Source organism: Mustelus asterias, chromosome 12, assembly GCF_964213995.1.
Source record: "Mustelus asterias chromosome 12, sMusAst1.hap1.1, whole genome shotgun sequence".
Lineage (NCBI taxonomy): Eukaryota > Metazoa > Chordata > Chondrichthyes > Carcharhiniformes > Triakidae > Mustelus > Mustelus asterias.
In genome coordinates this window covers 85,290,122-85,310,548 of record NC_135812.1, presented here as the reverse complement: position 1 = coordinate 85,310,548, position 20,427 = coordinate 85,290,122, and the positions used below count along the sequence as shown (strand labels likewise).

The window sequence follows — 20,427 nt, the reverse complement described above, 5'->3', positions numbered from 1 at the left end:
CAGTTCAAATTTACACAGCAATTCTGTCACTTGCCTTAATTGCCACTCGCACACTCCATCAGTTAAAATAACGATCAGAACATTACCAACTGAGAGTATTACAATTTCTTGGATTTTCCTGACAGGTTTTCTTGACACTTGGAAGAGTTTCTGATAGAATGCAGCATGCAAGATTTATAATATTGAGCTGCAGGATTTAAAGCGTGTAAGCATTTGCTGTGCTGTTTCTCAAGGGGAGAATAAGTACATAATGTAGTCCTTTTCTCAAAGCTTTGCTTACTTAATATATTCAACATCACTAATTATTGACAGTGAATAGAGAACTTCTGGTCTGAAATATATTCTAATGTGTGTCAGTTGTATTTTTAGTTGGAGCTCAATAGATTTCCACATATACTTCCAGCACTAATTAAACTGAATCAATGTGTCAGTTGCCAATGTTAGAAAAACTTATATTTTTGAATGCATTAGAGGATAAGCAAGAAATATTGAAATTTATCAAGGAAAACAGAAAAAACTTACTAGAACTGTCACAATAAGAAGTTTTTTCTCCTATGGGATGTATCGTATAAATCATTTTAAATTTGTGACACTGTCAACATAGGGTTCAAGTGCCCCCTTGCAAAATTGTAATGGAAACCATAGACAGTGGCCAGGGTTTTATGTTCCCATACTCCTGGATAGATTGGGAGCACATACGGTAAGTGCTGCAATTCAGCCTCTGATTTTCTGATGGTGTAGAACATCTTGATATGCACTGCTGGCATGTGCACATCCAGGAGCACTGAAGCAGAAAATTCTGGCAGCATGTCTGTGGGAAAGAAGAAAATATCCTTCTCAAAAACCAATCAGCTTAAAAGATACCCTGCTGGTTAGTGCAGCTTATTTGAAATATTAATGCATGTGGCTGAAAATTGGAGTTGTGATCAGGTATACAGACTAAAGTGAAGAGAAATCATATGTTTAAGTCAGCACAGTACATCTCTCCTGCAAATTACTGCAAAATAACTGTAATGTGAAAAAAAATCCTAAAAATGCTGGTCACTGCCACTGTTTGGAGTTAACTCCTGTCAGGAGATTTGTTGTCAATGGAATGCCGCACTAGTTTGTCTTGTGCTTCACGTACTCTGACTCGTGCTGAATCTCTAACTATGCTCAGCTAGAAAAAGCAGCATTGAGCATAATTTTTGTTGTAAGAAGGTTTCATCATTATTTTATATGGTCATCATTTCACATTATTAACTGTTTTCGAACCCTTAACTACTATTTTTGGGCCGTATAAAGGCACATCGTCGTTGGCTGCTAGCCAATTGAAAGATGGTCACTGATCTTATCTGCACATTCCTATGATATAGAGTATCGTCAATCAGAGTGCAGTGCTAAGGCTGGTGCTTTATCACGCTTACCTTTACCTACTTAGCAGATGCCACCAACTAGTTTTGCTAATATGCTTTATTTTTTGCTAGTAGATCATTTGCCTGCCATAGCTTCTTGAGTTCAGAGACATACAAGAAATGATCCTGCGATGAGGAAGGTAATGGATATGGTATTGAAAGGAACGATGACCGGAATGTATTATATACATCTTCATTTGAAACCATATCTGTCAAGAAAGTTTGAGTTGACTGTCCAAGATGGATGTCTATTGTGAGGAATCCAAATGGTCATTCTTCCTAGTCTACGCGGAAGATTTCTTGAACAACTGCATGAAGGACACCCTGGTATAGTCTGGATGAAGGAATTAGCACATAGTTATTTTTGGTGGCAGGCTCTGGATGCTCAGATTGAAGAAGTGGGAGAGTGTCAATTATGTGTGCATGAATAAGAAATAAACCACCGTCGTCTCCTTTACATCCTTGGGAGTGGCCTAAAATGCCATGGCAATGATTGCATGTAGGTTTTGCTGGTCCGTTTGAGGGTTACATGTTCTTAGTCATAATTGATCGCATTCAAAGTGGCCAGAAGTTATCATGAGATCTACTACAACTGAAACAAACCAGTGAAAACCTTGACAAAACTTTTGCAAGTTTTGGTAAACCCGAGCAGATTGTTAGCCATAATGGTTCACAGTTTACTTCATAAGAGTTTGAGGATTATCTCAAAGTAAATGGTACTCAGTGTTTAAATTCCACACCTTATCATCCATGGATTAGCTGAAAGATTTGCACAATCCTTGAAACATTCTTTAAAAGATTCAAAAGAATAAGGTTCATTATCATGTTGTGTGCTTTCTGGCATCTTATAGAAATACTACTCATGCGACTACCCAAAGTTCAACTGCATTACTACTCTTGAAGAGAAAGTTGAGAACAATGTTTGATTTGTTATCACCTCCAGAAACTTCAGAGATAGTAGAGCGTCCACAACAATCTGAAGTTGCTAGAGGTGAGGCCAAAACAATGCCCATTTCAGCAAGAAGACCGAGTGTTAGAGCGGAATTAAACCACAAGTGAGGATTGGATACCAGCCATACTTTGAGCAAAAAAAAGGTCCCTTTATGATGGCCACGAATTCATCGGGAATCATCAAAAGATCTCCCCGTGGGTTTTGTGGAGTAAGAGCTGCCTTATTGAGCAAGAGGAGGCTCGCCTAATGGGAAATGGTCAGTGGAGGCTTTTAAACCTGTTACGCTACCGGACCATTGTAGGTTCTGAGCTGAAGATGACCTGATTGTCGGATACAGGCACAGCCTTTTCCTTTGGTGCACAATAAAGGATATTGGTGACAGGAAACCAGCGTTTGGCTGAATTATTACAGGTCCAATTTCTTCCATGATTCAAACCAAAAATGAACAAGTTTGGCAACATCATGCTGACCAATTGTTGCCATGTCAAAATGATTTCACAGAATAATCTCCAGAAGAACCAACTTCTTTAGTCCCTCCTGTTGTGAATACCACTACAGAATACTTAGTTGAATCTGAGTTGCCTGATGATTGTGTCTTTGTTACTATACTATGTGAGAATGATGCAGGATTAGTTCCAAGAGAAGAAGTGTTTACTGAAGTTCCAAATGATTCTTCTAGGGTCAAGGACAGCCAAGTTCTTGAACATTGTATACAACCAAAGAAGAATAGATGTCCTCTTGATTGACTTTCTTATTGACTGTGTATAATGAGTAATGATGCATAGTACTGGGTCTAGAGTATTATTGATCATATGTATAACATTATAGCAATTTGTTGTCAAGACCTCAGAAGTAAAGGGGGAAGGATGTAATATATTTAAGTGGTTGCATGATTGCTTTAAGAGCCACCACATGATTTGATAATGATATCATTGGGGTGGTTCACAGGCTCCCGTTTAGTTTCATTTTGTACTCTTGCAGGCAGCAGCTGCTGCAATAACCCTCTTATTGTAATTTTGAATCTACATGTGCAAACCACATATTTTTCCTTTTGTTTTAAACTCACAACCTTAATATAGTTAGGACATTACAGAAATAAATTGTGAAGAGGATGCAGGGAGGCTACAGAAATCTGGCAAATGGAGGAAATGTGGGAAAATGTGAAATTGTTCATTTTAGCCAGAATAAAAAGAATAAAAAAGATTATCCAAATGGGAGAGAAAGCAGAGCTCTGAGATGCAAAGGGAATTGGATGTCCCAGTGCATGAATCACAAAAAGAATAAAGAACAGTACAGCACAGGAACAGGCCCATCAGCTCTCCAACCCTGCACCGGTCATGTTATCTTATCTAGACCAACCGCCTGTACCCCTCTATTCCCCGTCTGTTCAAGTGTCTATCCAGATAAGTCTTCAATATTGCTAATGTGTCTGTCTCAACCACTTCACTTGGCAGTGCATTCCATGTCCCCACCACTCTGTGTAAAAAACCTGCCCCCACACATCTCTACTGAACCTTTCCCCCCTTACCTTGAGCGACTATACAGGTACAGCAAGTAATTAGGAAAGCTAATAGAATGTTTGTTATTGTGAGGGGAATTGTCTACAAAAGTAGGGAAGTTATGTTTCAGCTATACAGGCAATGGTGAGACTGCGTCTGGAGTATTGTGTACAGTATTGATCTCCTTATCTAACAAAAGATGTAAATACATTGGAAGCAGTTCAGAGAAGGTTTACTAGACTAATAACAGGGATGGGCGAGTTACTTCCAATAGTACAGTATTTCCTCTATTCTGCACGGAAGTTTCAGTCCAGTCTCAATGAGGCTTAACTGCATGATCTGTTGAAACATGGGCTTGGCTGTTTCTGCATGCCAAATGTATGATACCTCTTAATGATTTTTAATGTAGTTAGTTTTCTCCCCTTATCTCTACCACTGAAGATACTAAAATCCCAGCTGCCATGCTGTACCACAGGTGCTGGTCAACTCAAGTACCTCACTCAACATCCATACCTGAGCACTTCCAGAACCGCTTCCTGGTTGGCAATTAATAGTGGAAACATTGGCTGACTTTCCCCTCAATAGTTTGAGGGATTGTAACTTACTGTGCTTCATTGTTATTGTTACTCTAGCTGAGATGAATTAAAAGTACCAAAACTGATTGAACCCAGAGCCTATATAGTCTATGTTGTTGAGCTACTCACTGGATAAAATCAATGAATCTCAGGAAGCCTACCAAGTCTTTGACCAGTACACAAAATATTTGAATAGCCTGGGCGAGGATTATAAACGACTACAACATTTACTCAACTATCATTTTTGATGTATAGTTCTTCTGTGATTTCAGTTGTCAAAAAATATTTCATAAGTTAAAAAGAAACAATTAGTGTCTTAAACGTTTTTAACAAAATTGTTGTCCCACTTCAGTAAAACGCTTACTGCATAAACTGACAAAGGCAGCACTGAACTCCACACAATCTGTGAGCTACTAAACTAATTACTGTTTGCATAAAACCATTTTAATTGGATTAGTGAGAACCTGACCTATTTTAAAATTCAAAAGCAAGTTTCCCATTGCAGTCACAACAGTCTGAATTCAATACAAAAGTAGAGGACTTATTTTTATTTTTTTCCTCAGTACCAATATTCTGCATTCCATTCCATATCCTGGAAAGCAGGGTTAGCTGATAATTTGAGTTACAACCCCATCAGTTACTTCAATGTCAACATCATTCAATGCACAGCTACAAAGTGGCATCACCACAACCCCCCTACCATCATGGCAAGACACTCAGCAAGCGATAGAAGTCTACAAGATTATGAGGGGCATGGACAAAGTGGATAGTCAGAAGCTTTTTCCCAGAGTAGGAGAGTCAACTAAAAATCATAGAAACCCTACAGTGCAGAAAGAGGCCATTCGGCCCATCGAGTCTGCACCGACCATGATCCCACTCAGGCCCTATCCCCATATCCCTACATATTTACCTGCTAATCCCTCTAACCTACGCATCCCAGGACACTAAGGGGCAATTTAACATGGCCAATTAACCTAACCTGCACATCTTTGGACTACTAAGGGGCATAGGTTTAAGGTGCGAGGGATAAGGTTTAAAGGAGATGTACAAGGCAGGTTTTGTATTTTTACACAAAGGGTGGTGGGTGCCTGGAACTTGCTGCCGGAGGAGGTAGTGGAAGCAGATACGATAGTGACATTTAAGGGGCGTCTTGACAAATACATGAATAGGATGGGAATAGAGGGATATGGTCCCTGGAAGGGAAGGGGGTTTTAGTTCAGTTGGGCAGCATGGTCGCTGCAGGCTTGGAGGGCCGAAGTGCCTGTTCCTGTCATTTTCTTTGTTCTTCTTTATTCTTTGATTAAACACCAGGAATCTTGTCAAGAGATGAGAACTGGTGCATTACACACATGACCAATGTACTTTAAAGAATACTTCCATCTTTGAGACAGAAGTTTGGATTTCCAGTGCAAGGTGACTAAGTGGCACTCTTTCACCTTACTCAGAAAGCCATACCTCAAAGCCTTTTTCCAGGATTTGAGCACATAACCTAGGTTGGCACTTCATAGAATCATAGAAACCCTACAGTGCAGAAAGAGGCCATTTGGCCCATCGAGTCTGTACCGACCACAATCCCACCCAGGCCCTATCCCATATGCCTACATATCTATCCGCTAATCCCTCTAACCTACGCATCTCAGGACACTAAGGGACAATTTTTAGGATGGCCAATCGACCTAACCCGCACATCAGTGTCAATTTAAAAATAATGGAGGGGTTGGGAGAGGTTTTGGTGAGGTAGAGTTGCTAGTTGTCATTGTACATGTGAAACCTGATGTGATGTTACCATTGGGCAGCATGAAGGTGCGAAACAGGAAGGCGTCAAGGATAGATTCTTGAGGGTCTCCAAAGGCAATGATGCAGAAGTGGGATGAGAAGGTATTGAAGGTGATTCTTTGGCTATTACTGAATAGCTAAGAATGGCATCAGGCAAGTGCTGTCCTGCCCAGCTGTCGGGGGAGGGAAGGCACGGGAGGTCTGGCTGACTATGCGAAAGGCTGCATATAAGCCAAGTTATATAGGACTTTGATCAAAACCATTTTGGTACTGTGGCAAGGACAGAAATCTGATTGGAGGGTCCCAAACATGGAGTTCCAGGAAAGATAATCACACATTTGAGAGGCGACGGCATATTCAAGGGCATAGGTGAGGAAAAGGAAGTTCGAGATGAATGCAAGTCTAAAAGACAGAGGGGTCAAGGGTTGGTTTCTTGGAGAAACATTAGATTAAAGTTCTGTTTGACTTTTAGGTGGAAGCAGAAAGACCCATGGCACTACAGGTAAAGGAACATTGGGGTTATATCCTGGCCAATACTGATCCATCAAACACTACATTAAAGAAATAATGTAGGGAGGAGTTATACAATAAATGGCAGAGTCATCAGGAGTATAGAAACACAGAGGGACCTAGGTGTGCAAGTCCACAAATCTTTGAAGGTGGCTATTACAAGGGGGCATAACTATAGGGTTCGTGGTGGGAGATACAGGACGGATATCAGAGGTAGGTTCTTTATGCAGAGAGTGGTTGGGGTGTGGAATGGACTGCCTGCAGTGATAGTGGAGTCAGACACTTTAGAAACATTTAAGCGGTTATTGGATAGGCACATGGAGCACACCAGGATGATAGGGAGTGGGATAGCTTGATCTTGGTTTCAGATAAAGCTCGGCACAACATCGTGGGCCGAAGGGCCTGTTCTGTGCTGTACTGTTCTATGTTCTATGTTCTACTACCACCAAAGCAGATCAACTCATCACTTATCTCTTTTGCACAAATTGATTAACATATCTTCTTACACAGCTGCATCAACTGTGAAATGTTTACAATGTTTCTGCAAGTCTTTAAATAGAAAAGAGCGACTGAAGCTAGTGTCATAGCGTGAGTCCGGAGAATTTATCATGGAAAACAAGGAAAACTATTAGACCTAAAGGCTGACAAGTTCCCAGGCCCAGATGGCGGCACAGTGTCCAGCACTGCTGCCTCACACCGCCAGGGACCTGGGTTTTAATTCCCAGCCTTGGTCGCTGTCTGGTGGAGTTTGCATGTTCTCCCTGTGTCTGTGTGGGTTTTCTCCGGTTTCCTCCCACAGTCCGAAAGATGTGTGGGTTAGGTGGATTGGCCATGCTAAATTGATCCTTAGTGTCAAGGGGACTAGCAAGGGTAAATGCATGGGGTTATGGGGATAGTTCCTGGGTGGGATTGTGGTCGGTGCAGACTCAATGGACCGAATGGCCTCCTTCTGCACTGTAGGGATTCTATGATGGCCTGCATCCAGGATCTTTAAAAAAGTGGCTGCAAACATGATAGGGACATTGGTTATAATCTTCCAAAACTCCCTAGATTCTGGAAGGATGCTGACAGATTGGAAAAAAGCTAATGTAACATCTTTATTCAAGAAAGGAGGGAGACTGGAAGCAGGAAACTATGGGCCTACCATTTATCCTCAGAAAATTGCTAGAAATTGCTGGAGGCCTGTGACTAGTGGTGTGCCGCAGGGATCGGTGTTGGGTCCATTGTTGTTTGTCATCTATATCAATGATCTGGATGATAATGTGGTAAATTGGATCAGCAAGTTTGCTGATGATACAAAGATTGGAGGTGTAGTGGACAGTGAGGAAGGTTTTCAAAGCTTGCAGAGGGATTTGGACCAACTAGAAAAATGGGCTGAAAAATGGCAAATGGAATTTAACGCAGACAAGTGTGAGATATTGCACTTTGGAAGGACAAACCAAAGAAGAACGTACAGGGTAAATGGTAGGACTCTGAAGAGTGCAGTTGAACAGAGGGATCTGGGAATACAGGTACAGAGTTCCCTAAAAGTGACGTCACAGGTGGATAGGGTCGTAAAGAGTGCCTTTGGTACATTGGCCTTTATAAATCGGAGTATCGAGTATAAAAGTTGGAGTGTTATGGTAAGGTTATATAAGGCATTGGTGAGGCCGAATTTGGAGTATTGTGTACAGTTTTGGTCACCTAGTTACAGGAAGGATGTAAATAAGATTGAAAGAGTGCAGAGAAGGTTCACGAGGATGTTGCCGGGACTTGAGAAGCTGAGTTACAGAGAGAGATTGAATAGGTTGGGACTTTATTCCCTGGAGCGTAGAAGATTGAGGGGAGATTTGATAGAGGTGTATAAGATTTTGATGGGTATAGATAGAGTGAATGCAAGCAGGCTTTTTCCGCTGAGGCTAGGGGAGAAAAAAACCAGAGGGCATGGGTTAAGGGTGAAAGGAGAAAAGTTTAAAGGGAATATTAGGGGGGGCTTCTTCACGCAGAGAGTGGTGGGAGTGTGGAATGAGCTGCCGGATAAAGTGGTAAATGCGGGGTCACTTTTAACATTTAAGAAAAACTTGGACGGGTTCATGGATGAGAGGGGTGTGGAGGGATATGGTCCAAGTGCAGGTCAGTGGGACTAGGCATAAAATGGTTCGGCACAGACAAGAAGGGCCAAAAGGCCTGTTTCTGAGCTGTAATTTTCTATGGTTCTAATCCATTATGAAGGAGGTAATAACAGTATATGTAGAAAATCATAATGTGATGAAGCAGAATCAACATGGCTTTCCAAAAGGGAAATCACATTTAACTAATTTATAATAGTTTTTTGGGGGGAAGTAACAAGCAAAGTGGCTAAAGGGAAACTTATAAATGTGGTGCACTTTGATTTCCCAAGGCATTTGATAAGGTGCCACATCAAAGGTTACTGCACAAATTAAGAGCTCATGGTGTCGGGGATAACAAAGGATTGCAAAGGATTGCTCAGTTAACAGGAAGCAGAGAGTAGGGATAAAGATGCATTTTTTGGGTTGACAAGCTGTAACTAGTGGAGTGCTACAAGGATCAATGCTTGGGCCTCAACTATATCAGTGACTTGGATGTAGGGACTGAATGTATGCTAGCTAAATTTGGTGATGACACCAAGAAAAGTGAGACAGTAAGTTGTCAAGTGGAGGCAGAGAGTTTGCAAAGGAATTTAGATAGGTTAAATGAGTGGACAAAAATTTGGAGTGTAATGTGGGAAAACATGAACTTGTCCATTTTGGCAGGAAGAATAGAAAAGGAGTGTTATATATTTAACTGGTTGCATGATTGCTTTAAGAGCTGATCACATGATTTGATGGTGATGTCATTAGGGTGTTGCTCAGGCTGGAATAATGGTATTTACTGCAATGGAAATGGAATGGAAAAGTAGGGACGTTTTACTGCAGCTGGACAGGTCCTTGGTGAGGCCACATCTGGATTACATTGTACAGTTTTGGTGTCCTTATTTTAAAAATTATATAACTGTGTTAGAAACAGGACAGAGAATGTTCACTTGACTCATTTCTGGGATGAAGGGCTTATCTTCTGAAGAAAGTTTGAAAATGTTGGCTTAAATCCATTAGAGTTTAGAAGAATGATAGGTGAAATATGCAAGATCCTACGGGAACTTGATAGGGTAGATCCTGGAAAGATGTTTCCTCTTGCAGGGCACTAGAATTAACAGACACAGTTTAAGAATGAGAGATCTTCCTTTTAAAATGGAGATGAGGAGAAATTGTTTTCTCTCTTCAGGTCATTACTCTGCGGAATTTTCTTCCTCAGACAGCAGTGGAGACTAGGACACTGAATTTACTCAAGGATGAGTTAGATTTATGACAAGGAAGTCAAGGATTATGGGAGGGGAAGATGAGAAAGTGGAGCTGAGATCATAGCCAGGTCAGCCATGGTTTTATTGAATGGCGGTGGAACAAGCTAAAAGGATTGAATGACCTACTCCTGTTCCTAAGTGCTATGACATTTTGATGATGTGAAAGACACTCTATACAAGTGCAAGTCTGTTCCTCCTGCCCTACTTTTTGGATAATATACACAAAATACAATGTTACATCATTAATTACTTCTTTAAAATGTTCTGTATATTTGAAAACTATGAAGTGACAATTATACCTCATAAGCAGAAACAAATATATTGCAAGTGATAGCATTATCATTCTTTAGTTTTCCCTGTATAAGCACTAGTCACCAGCCAGGAGAGGAATTTATGTTCTGTTTTATGTTAACAACTCAAAGCTACATAAAATAACTCCATTTGAATTAAAACAGTTGGTAGAAGGACTAGAAGGGTATTTAAGACTGATGTTTTTCAGCCAGAGTGTGGTGGGGATTCGGAACTCACTGCCTGAAAGAAAGTGAGAGAGGCAGAAACCCTCAATTCATTAAAAGAAACTTGAAAGTGCACTTGTGGTATCATAACTTATAGGGAGTAAGACCTAGATGGTGTGATTAGACTGGATAGCTCTTTTTTGGCTGGCAAGGACAAGATGGGCCTAAAGGCCTCATGTGCCATAAATTCTCAATGATCGAGAAAACGTTTTGAGTTTACTTCCCTCCTTTTCATTGAAATCATAGAAATCATAGAAACCCTACAGTACAGAAAGAGGCCATTCGGCCCATCGAGTCTGCACCGACCACAATCCCACCCAGGCCCTATCCCCATATCCCTACATATTTACCCACTAATCCCTCTAACCTACGCATCTCAGGACACTAAGGACAATTTTTAGCATGGCCAATCAACCTAACCCGCACATCTTTGGACTGTGGGAGGAAACCGGAGCACCCGGAGGAAACCCACGCAGACACGAGGAGAATGTGCAAACTCCACACAGACAGTGACCCAAGCCGGTATCTTTTGCACGGTTGTGCTGAATGCGACTGATAACATACTCAAACTCACTTACTGCAGACAGAAACCAAAGGCATCTTTTGCAGTATACTTGCCTTTTTTTGCAATCTTATTAGTAATTTGGCTGAAATACAAATCTCTATGGCATAGTTAGTTTGACCCCTAATGTCCTGCTGAGCATCCTCAAGTATTTCCAACAAGAATAGAAGACACTGGAAAAATGAAGAGTCTACGACTCTGTGGTTTCGATGAAGCATCTATGATTTGAAACATTGGGTGGAATTTTCCGGCCTCCCAGCTGCATATATCTCAGTGGCAGAGGTGCTGTTCACTCGCAGTGGGATTCTCTGGTGCTGCTACTGTCAATGGGATTTCCCAGTGATGTCGCCCCGCACCGCTGTGAAACCCGCAGGAGGGGTGCACTGCCAGCAGGACCGGAATATCCCGCCGGTGTGAACGACCAGAGAATTCCACTCCCCCAATTAAACTCCGCTTCTCACCTGATAGATGCTGGCATACCTGCTGATCTGCTGAGTTTTTCTAGCATTGTCTCTGCTGTGAGCTGTATGCACAAGTGTTCCTTTAATTTACAAAACCTGACCTCGACACAAGGCTCTAAAATACATGTAGCCAGCCCCCACAACACGGAGTGGAGAGAGAATGGGGGTGTGGTACTGATCTCACTGTGGATTGACCATCCATGTTTCAAGATGGCGTGGAGCATGGCGACTCTTTGCGAGCTATATATGGTATGATTTGTATGGCTAGCACGCAAAACAATGCTCTTCACTGCATCTCGGTACATATGACAATAATAAAATCAAATCAAAAAAATTCTTGTTTCAGATTCCAGCATCCACAATATTTTGCTTACTCAAATATTTCCAATTTATTGGCTGTAAAACAATAATGTTCAGAACTTTCCAAAAAGCTCAGTTGGTTAAGGCAAAACTAGCGGAACCATACATATCTGGAAGACTTCAAGTTCAATTTCACACCCGAGTTAATTTATCATGGATGCAGGGGGTGGAAGTGGGAGAGAGTTGCTGATTGAGGAATTAGCCGCAGTGTCCCAATTTATGGAGAGGAAAGCCAGCCATTGCTATCCAGTGACCTTCACTATGTGGGTAGACACTGGGTAGATAGGGCACGGTTGTGCTGAATGCGACTGATAACATACTCAAACTCACTTACTGCAGACAGAAACCAAAAATGAACACTTGGGCAACAGATCAGGTGGTTCCCATTGTCCATGAAATTTATGAAAGAAAGTGGGGAGGACAAAAGTGGCAGGCAGAGAAAAAGGAAAATGGATGCACTTAAAAAAGACTAAATTGCCATTGTCACAAACTGGAAAAACTCATTAAGGGACAACAATAAAAGTCAGTGGCTCAGATTTATTTTTGCTGTGAGCAGAATAGAAGTGTTTTTTGCTGTTGACCTTGCATACAGATGCCCACAAACTTTCAGCAGGCATGTCAGGCAAGATTTCCAGTCATCTGGTGTATGGTTGAATTCACTGCCTGCTGTGAGTGACTATGAGCAGAACAGGTACAGGAAGGCTCCTCAATAATCAGACTAAAAAACTTTCACTGAGATACTCAGACCACAAAGCAGAAGCTGAAATGCAGGAAATATAAAAGTTGCACTTAAATCATTGTACAAGCTATAAAATAAAGATTGGGATTTCCACGTGTGATTAAGGGAAAGACTTAAAAAAAGGAAAAATATTAAAGTGCTTCTTTTAATTTTCATATCTGCAACATTAATTTTCCTGAGGGAATGAGACCTTACATTTCTAAAATTACTTTATTCAGGACCAGATAGTTTTTAAAAACTCAGCTGCTCCTGATTGTAAATGGTCTAACTTTTCATTTGTCTTTAGAGCATGAATAGAGTGTAATTAGTCTAATTTCATGCCATTACAGTGATCACTGCGGAAGTTTATTAACAAAGATGCCAACAGAACAGCCTATGGAGGAGCACAGTATCATTGACACATCCCCAGGATTTCTATATTTAACTATGCATGTCTGGACCCAGAGGTAACTGTCAGTTTTACCCAGTAACAGTGGTGAACACCAACAGCTGCATCCATATTGGCACAGCAAAACCTGGGCTACTCATAATATGGTGACTATGCTAATATGAAAACTACTTTTGGAGCCGCCGGTCTTCTTAAATAGGATATCTGAACATATCCAGTGTTTGAGAATTATTTATAATAAGTACCTGAGCTCCTTTCCAGACTCACCATAATTTAGATTTCCACAGCAGCCTGGGACTTTAAGTTGCCTGACACATGCTGACATTTTGAAAATGATAGGCATGTATTTTTAACCAGAACATTTGAAATGTTTATGGGAATGAAGGGCTGTTTTCTAAATAAAATCGACATTTAAAAAATTCAATCTTTTATCAGGCCATCTCTTCTGGGCTGTTATATAAGGATTCTGTATTTCACATGATGTATACTAACAGATGACTTTAGTAATATAAATTTACTTACTTGCGTTGGAATATTTCTTCTTCTTTTTTCAACTTAATTTCCATTTTATTGACATTGTCCTCCAGTTCTTTTATCCTGACAGACAAAAAGAGACTTAAAATAAATAAAACTTTCTGTTTCCTACAGAATCACTCCCAGATCTTTGTAAGAAAGTGGAGCTTCCATTTTGCTTTGTGAGGATAGCAACATTTAACTGTTAACCTTAAAGCTGGTGTGCTTACAACTCATTGCAATTCTTCTATTCCCTGGATAAAGACCATAAAGTATAGGAGCAGAAATAGGCCACTCAGCCCATCAAGTCTGCTCCGTCATTCAATCATGGCTGATATTTTTCGCATCCCCATTCTCCTGCTTTTTTCCCATAACCCCTGATCCCCTTATTAATCAAGAACCTATCTATCTCTGTCTTAAAGACACTCAATGACCTGGCCTCCACAGCCTTCTGCGGCAAAGAGTTCCACAGATTCACCACTCTCTGGCTGAAGAAATTCCTCCTCATCTCCGTTTTAAAGGATCGTCCCTTTAGCCTGAGGTTGTGCCCTCTGGTTCTAGTTTTTCCTACTGGTGGAAACATCCTTTCCACATCTACTCTATCCAAGCCTCGCAGTATCCTGTAAGTTTCAATAAGATCCAAAGGAACTTTGCTACCTGATAGAATCAAAGGTTTCTGCAATAACAATCGGTCAATATTTAGTTAAAAGTCTAAATGTGACTACTTGAAAAGCAGTGAAATTATTAATTATTTTTATACTCATTCACTAACAGATCAGCAGATAGATGTCAATGATTGAAGTCTGCAGGCAACAGGTTAAGAGCCCAGTTGTCATTGGTATGACAATACATAGATGTAGATGAGCACGGGTCAAGCTTTTCAAGTAAGTTTAGATTTTAGTTTTCCTCCCCAAATTTCTCCTCTCTCCTCATGAAGACAGTGTCCCTGATGGATTATTGTTCCATGCAGGCTAGTGGTTCTCATTCAGGTGGCTATCAAATCTTATGTAACTCTTCTCTTGACAGTTAGAAATAGTGAGCTATATGAACCTGAGGAGGGTGTACATCATCTCCTTCTGAGGAGGGTTCATGTCATCTCATATAAATATACATACAATATCACATTGATCAGATCACCTGGTCTAGTTTTAATCACTTAACTGGATGGAGAAGAAGTCTACAGATCATTTTTCCCAAACTGGTCAGGGTTTTTATCTGATTTTTCAATTCTCCCAGGCTACCCTAACTCACTTTTTAAAAATTTCCCAATGTAATGTCAGTCAATACTGTACAGTGCTTACACAAAAACATAAGAGGTAACAGCAGGAGTAAACCATATGGCCCATCTAGTCTACTCCACCATTCAGTATGATCATGGTTGAGCTTAGGCTTCAACTACACTTTTCCCCAAGATGAAACCTGGGCTACAGATAAGAAGCTGATATAAGAGAAGTAAGCAACAGTTACTTATTGGGAGCAGGGGTGAGGCCAAGAGGAAAGCAGTACTTTGTCAATGCATCAGCAGTCACTGCTCCTATTGTTTCTAATTTATGTCAATGATGTGGATTCATAAACTCAATGTTACAAGTTTAATTCACAGATAACATGAAATTAAAGGTAAAGGTAAAGTCGCCATAGTCCCAGATGACCATAGGCTGCTCTCCCTTTGAGGGAGGGAATCTGACTGGTGGTGATTTAATCTCATCACCACATCTCAGGTGAGGGGCAAGGTTGAGAAGGCAGGCCTTCATGAATAACATCAGCTGGTGTGGGAATCGAACCTGTGCTATTGGCTTCACTCTACGTCACGAACCATCCATCCAGTCAACTGAGCAAACCAACTCCACTAAATTAACCGGAGAGTGATTCTACAAAAAAATGGTTGGATTAAAACTGTAAATAGGCTGAACTGTAGCAGGTGAATTTCAAAACTGAGTTGTACAAGCTACTGCACAAGAGAAATAAAAATGGACAACACTTGTTCCCTATGAGTGATTGCAAAGTTCAAAAAAACGGCAAATCTAAAATAAAAACAGAGAAGTATGGGATCACTGAGCAGTGATGTGGAGATGCCGGCGTTGGACTGGGGTAAACACAGCAAGAAGTTTAACAACACCAGGTTAAAGTCCAACAGGTTTATTTGGTAGCAAAAGCCACACCTCACAGTGAGGCAAAAGCCTCACTGAGCAGGACAGGCAACATCTGTGGAGTGAAGAGATAAATTAACATGCATATAGACTTTGGCAAAGAGTTTTGAGAAAGGCTCCACACCCAAAACATAACTCTGTCTACTTCCTCAACAAACACTACTTTGCCTGATAAGTACTGGGCTGGCTGAAGTTAAAAGATCTAGAAGAATTCGTCGACTTTGCACAGTTAATCAGTATGAAACTGCAAGTAACAAAGCAAATAGAATATTGCATTATTTGACATCAGTCCAATATAACTTGGGACGTTATCATGCTGAATAGAACTTGTAAAGTGCTCTGGCATTCCTCATTGATAACTGCACCTAATATTTCTCACTGTGATATAATTGAAGCAGTCAAGCCCAGGAAGTGATACAGAAAGAGCTCAAAGGCCAAATGATATGCGTCAAAGGATGTAATTATGAAATATGACTGGGGAAACTCGGGCCTTCAGCACTGAAAGAAATGACTGAGAAGGGGGTTTAATAGAAGTATGAAATGGTAGAGTAGTTTGTTTTTAAATCCACAGTAAATTATATCACTTTTGTTCATCCCCTGTTTGTTGAGATGACCTTGAATGTGCTTAATTGGGCACCTTGTCAAACAGAGTTTGCTGATAGAGCCAAGTTATCAATAAAAGCATTAGATTCTATGCACATAACAAATAGAGTAATCAGTGAATTCAGAGCATGCTAGCAAATTGATCTCTTTCCAGCTCAGGCACCCTCTGTTAGCATTGCTCCTTCTGCTCTGCCCCAATAACGTATCTCAGCTCCAAACTCTGAAAAACATCAATTTCGCATACCAACCATCTGAACCTGAATCAGGTTACCAATTAGAACTATAAAAGGGTCCATGCAAGTCCATGCCCATCGGAACAGGATCAAAAACACCCATTTTCAAAAGGATTGCTACACTTGCATTGCATTAATCTGGATTTGATCCCTGATCCTAGAGACGAAAGACCACTAACCCCCACACTTTCAACCTATCTCCATAGCTCTTTTAAAAACATAAAGCATAGAAATTAGTAACAGAAGTATCCGCTAAACAGTTCTTAAACATTGACAAAATATCCAAAATATGAGAGAGATTGTCTGCAAGTCATATCTTAAACAAATTAACAAATAAAATACAAACTTTATCCGATACCACAAACCTGATTTCTTTTAAGGCAACTACATCTTTCAATTCATGCCCTTTTCTTTGAAGCTCTTTCTCCATTTGAGTGTTTGTTTTCTCCGCCCTCTGAAGTGATTCTCCAGCCTTTACTCCTGCCTCCCTCAGAAGCTCCAATTCTTTTGACAGAAGTTTCACCTGTATGGTCAAGTATAGGGCAACACAGATATGATTATTCTTTTAAGTCCAAGCTGTGGAAATATATGTGAAAAATAAAATCTTTCAACTACACGGCAGCATGGTGGCACAGTGGTTAGCACTGCTGTCTCACAGCGCCAGGGACCCGGGTTCGATTCCTGGCTTGGATCACTATCTGTGTGGAGTTTGCATATTCTCCCTTAGTCTGCGTGGGTTTCCTCCCACACTCCAAAGACGTGCGAGTTAGGTTGATTGGCCATGCTAAATTGCCCCTTAGTGTCAGGGGGTTCGTAGGGTAAATGAGTAGGGTTATGGGGATAGGGCCTGGGTGGGATTGTGGTCAATGCAGACTCGATGGGCTGAATGGCCTCCTTCTGCACTGTAGGGTTCAATGAATATTGTATTAGTATACAGTGAAAAGTATTGTTTCTTGAGCACTATACAAAACATACCATACATAGAGAAGGAAAGGAGAGGGTGCAGAATGTAGTGTTACAGTCATAGCTAGGGTGTAGAGAAAGATCATTTTAATATAAGGCATTGTTAGAAAGGTTAAATGAGTTTTAAAAGCATAGAATAGAGTAAAAGATAGAATTAGACGGTATACTGGGTACAGCTTGCAAGAAGTCGCCACGCTCCGGCGCCATCTTGAGTTTCCTCTGGGTGCTCCGCTTTCCCCTCGCAATCCAAAGATGTGCAGGTTAGTTGATTGGCCATGGTAAATTGCCCCTTGGTGTCTGGGGGATTAGCAGGGTAAATACATGAGGTTATGGGGATAGGACCTGGGTGGAATTGTGGTCGGTGCAGATTTGATGGGCCAAATGGCCTCCTTCGACACTGTAGGGATTCTATTCTATTCACATCTTGCTGAAGAATTGATATAGGCGTTGTGTAAAGTGGAACCATAAATTCACAAGAATTTTAATGCAAGTTTGAGCTTGGATACATCAGGTAAATATAATTGGACATTTGAAATATGAAAGTTGATGGGGTGCATCTCCTCTCCTCTTTGCTCATTCCATTTCTGCTTTTCTATTTCCGCTCCCAATTATCCATGCTAAATCCAGTTGACCCAAAAACTAAATGTGATATGGAGTTGAAACATGCAATGGCATCCAGTTTGATTCATCTGAGGTGGAGGAGAGTTGGTTGGAAGAGAAGGACGGGGAGTGGGAAAGATAGGTAAGCAGAGAGCGCTGAATATTTATGTTACATCAGCTCGAGCTGGTAAAAATTAAAATGTACTCTCAGACCACTGAAAATAGTTCCAAAGGAATCCACATACTCTGGTTTAAGACAATGATGCAAACGTCAATCTGCCGTAGATACTCTTTGGTCAGAAGTCTCACAAGTCGGGATAACATCTTACTTTGATGGAAATTGACTCATGCTGCCTAAATCTGTTTACACAAATTTCCTACTTATGTTATAACGGGAACGTGATTCAGATCAGATACTCGTCTTTTCCATTGGCATATTTTTCAGTCTTTCTGTGGGTGCATTGAGCGAACACTTAATGGGATAAGATATAGATCATCCAGCTGTTTTATTTTCCATCTAAGTGAACATACAGAATGACAGTTATAACTGAATTTACTTGTCCATCAATGCAATGCTGTCTCTGTGTAATTACATCAAAAACTGACTGTGAAACTCTCCCCTACTGTAGTGGACTCTCTTGTTTTTCTATTTCCCTTTTAATCCATCATTCTTACAGTGCTTTGATGCCTGGCTGTCTGTTTCACCAAAGCCAGACTGTACGTGTTGATGTCTGTGTTTTACTTTATTTTCGGCTGTTCACATCCAGCTAAAGATCAAAAAGATGCCGACAAAATGGATGCAAGGCATTTACCACTTACTGAAACAAGCCACCGAATAGCTCAATATCTGCAGTCAAGGGGAAGACAATGTCAAAGCTAGCTCGGTACTATATCAACTATTCAGCGCTTCAGATTTTTTCTCTGTTATTTGCCGAATTTACAAGGCAACATTTAAAATAACTTGATTTTTATTCAATCTTTCTGTGGAAAAATGGTTAACAAATGCAGAAGGGGGACACAGTAGGAATTAACTGTTAGGTTCACTCCAATACTGGCATCTGATTGACATTTTAAAAATATTTTTAAAAATGTTATCATGGTTATACCATGACTATTACCAAATTAGAATACGACTAAAACAGGTGCATGGTGGCACAGTGGTTACTACTGCTGCCTCACAGCACCAGGGTTCCCACCTCGGGTCACTGTCTGTGTGGAGGTTGCTCGTTCTCCCCGTGTGTGCGTGGGTTTCCTCTGGGTGCTCCGGTTTCCTCCCACAGTCCAAAGATATGCTGGTTAGGTTGACTGGCTATGCTAAATTACCCCTTAGTGTCGGGGGATTAGCAGGGTCAATACGTGGGGATACGGTCTGGGTGGGATTGTTGTCAATGCAGACTTGATGGGCCAAATGGCCTCCTTCTGCACAGTAGGGATTCTATGACTCTAAGTCCAAAACTACAAAAAAAATTAACATTACCACTTCCCTGGCTTTCAAATCCAATAGAGATTTGGGGGGGCGGGGGGGGGGGGGGGGGGGGGGGCGGGGGGGAACGAGAGAAGAGAGAGAGAGAGAGAAAGAGGGAGAGAGAGATGATGCCAGAACATCAGATATTCAGATCATTCACAATGCCAAGGCTACCTTCAATCATTCATTGTTAATTTAGTAAATCTAAAACTACATTTATAGAACAGCTTAACAAATATTTGCTTATACCAAGCATTTTACTTCAGCTCATGGCAGGTAAGATGCAGCATACATGTTGTACAGCACTTAAAAAACACAAGAAATAGGAGCAGGAGACGACAACACAAGTCGCGCTTGCTCTGCCATAGAACAATAGAATCCCTATAGTGCAGAAGGAGGCCATTCAGCTCATTGGGTCTTCACTGACTTTTGAAAGAGCATTTTACCCAGGTTCCTGGCTCTGTGAGGCAGCAGTGCTAACCACTGTGTAACTATGCCATTCAACATTAGCTTCAACTCTACTTTTCCGTCTTCTCCCTATATATTCCTATTCCCGAAACACCAAATATCCATCTCTCTTAAGCTTAAATATACTCGATGGGACATCCACAACTTTCTGGGGTGGAGAATTCCAAAGATTTCTTCCTTCCTTAAATATGGAGACCAAAATTGCACAAAGTGGACGGATTTTCCACCCCTCCCAACCCTGTGGCATGTTTTGTGGTAGCGGTGGCAGTTCACCATTGGCTGGTGGTGGGAATCTTCCAGTCCCGCCGCTGTCAATGGGTTTTCCTGTTGTTTGCACCCTCAGCTGTCAGGGAACCCGTGGCGAGGG

The 20,427-nt window shown here is 41.0% G+C and overlaps 1 protein-coding gene across 1 annotated transcript in view; it reads right to left on the bottom strand.

The window, feature by feature from the left end:
- ccdc57 (coiled-coil domain containing 57) overlaps positions 1 to 20,427 on the bottom strand; it is a 180,332-nt gene that overhangs the window by 106,870 nt on the left and 53,035 nt on the right. The window contains exons 5-6 of the mRNA XM_078225529.1: positions 16,930 to 17,087; positions 13,591 to 13,665 (exon numbers count right to left, since the gene is read on the bottom strand). Of these exons, the coding sequence (XP_078081655.1) occupies positions 13,591 to 13,665; positions 16,930 to 17,087 (233 nt within the window). The remainder of the gene's footprint in view (positions 1 to 13,590; positions 13,666 to 16,929; positions 17,088 to 20,427) is intronic.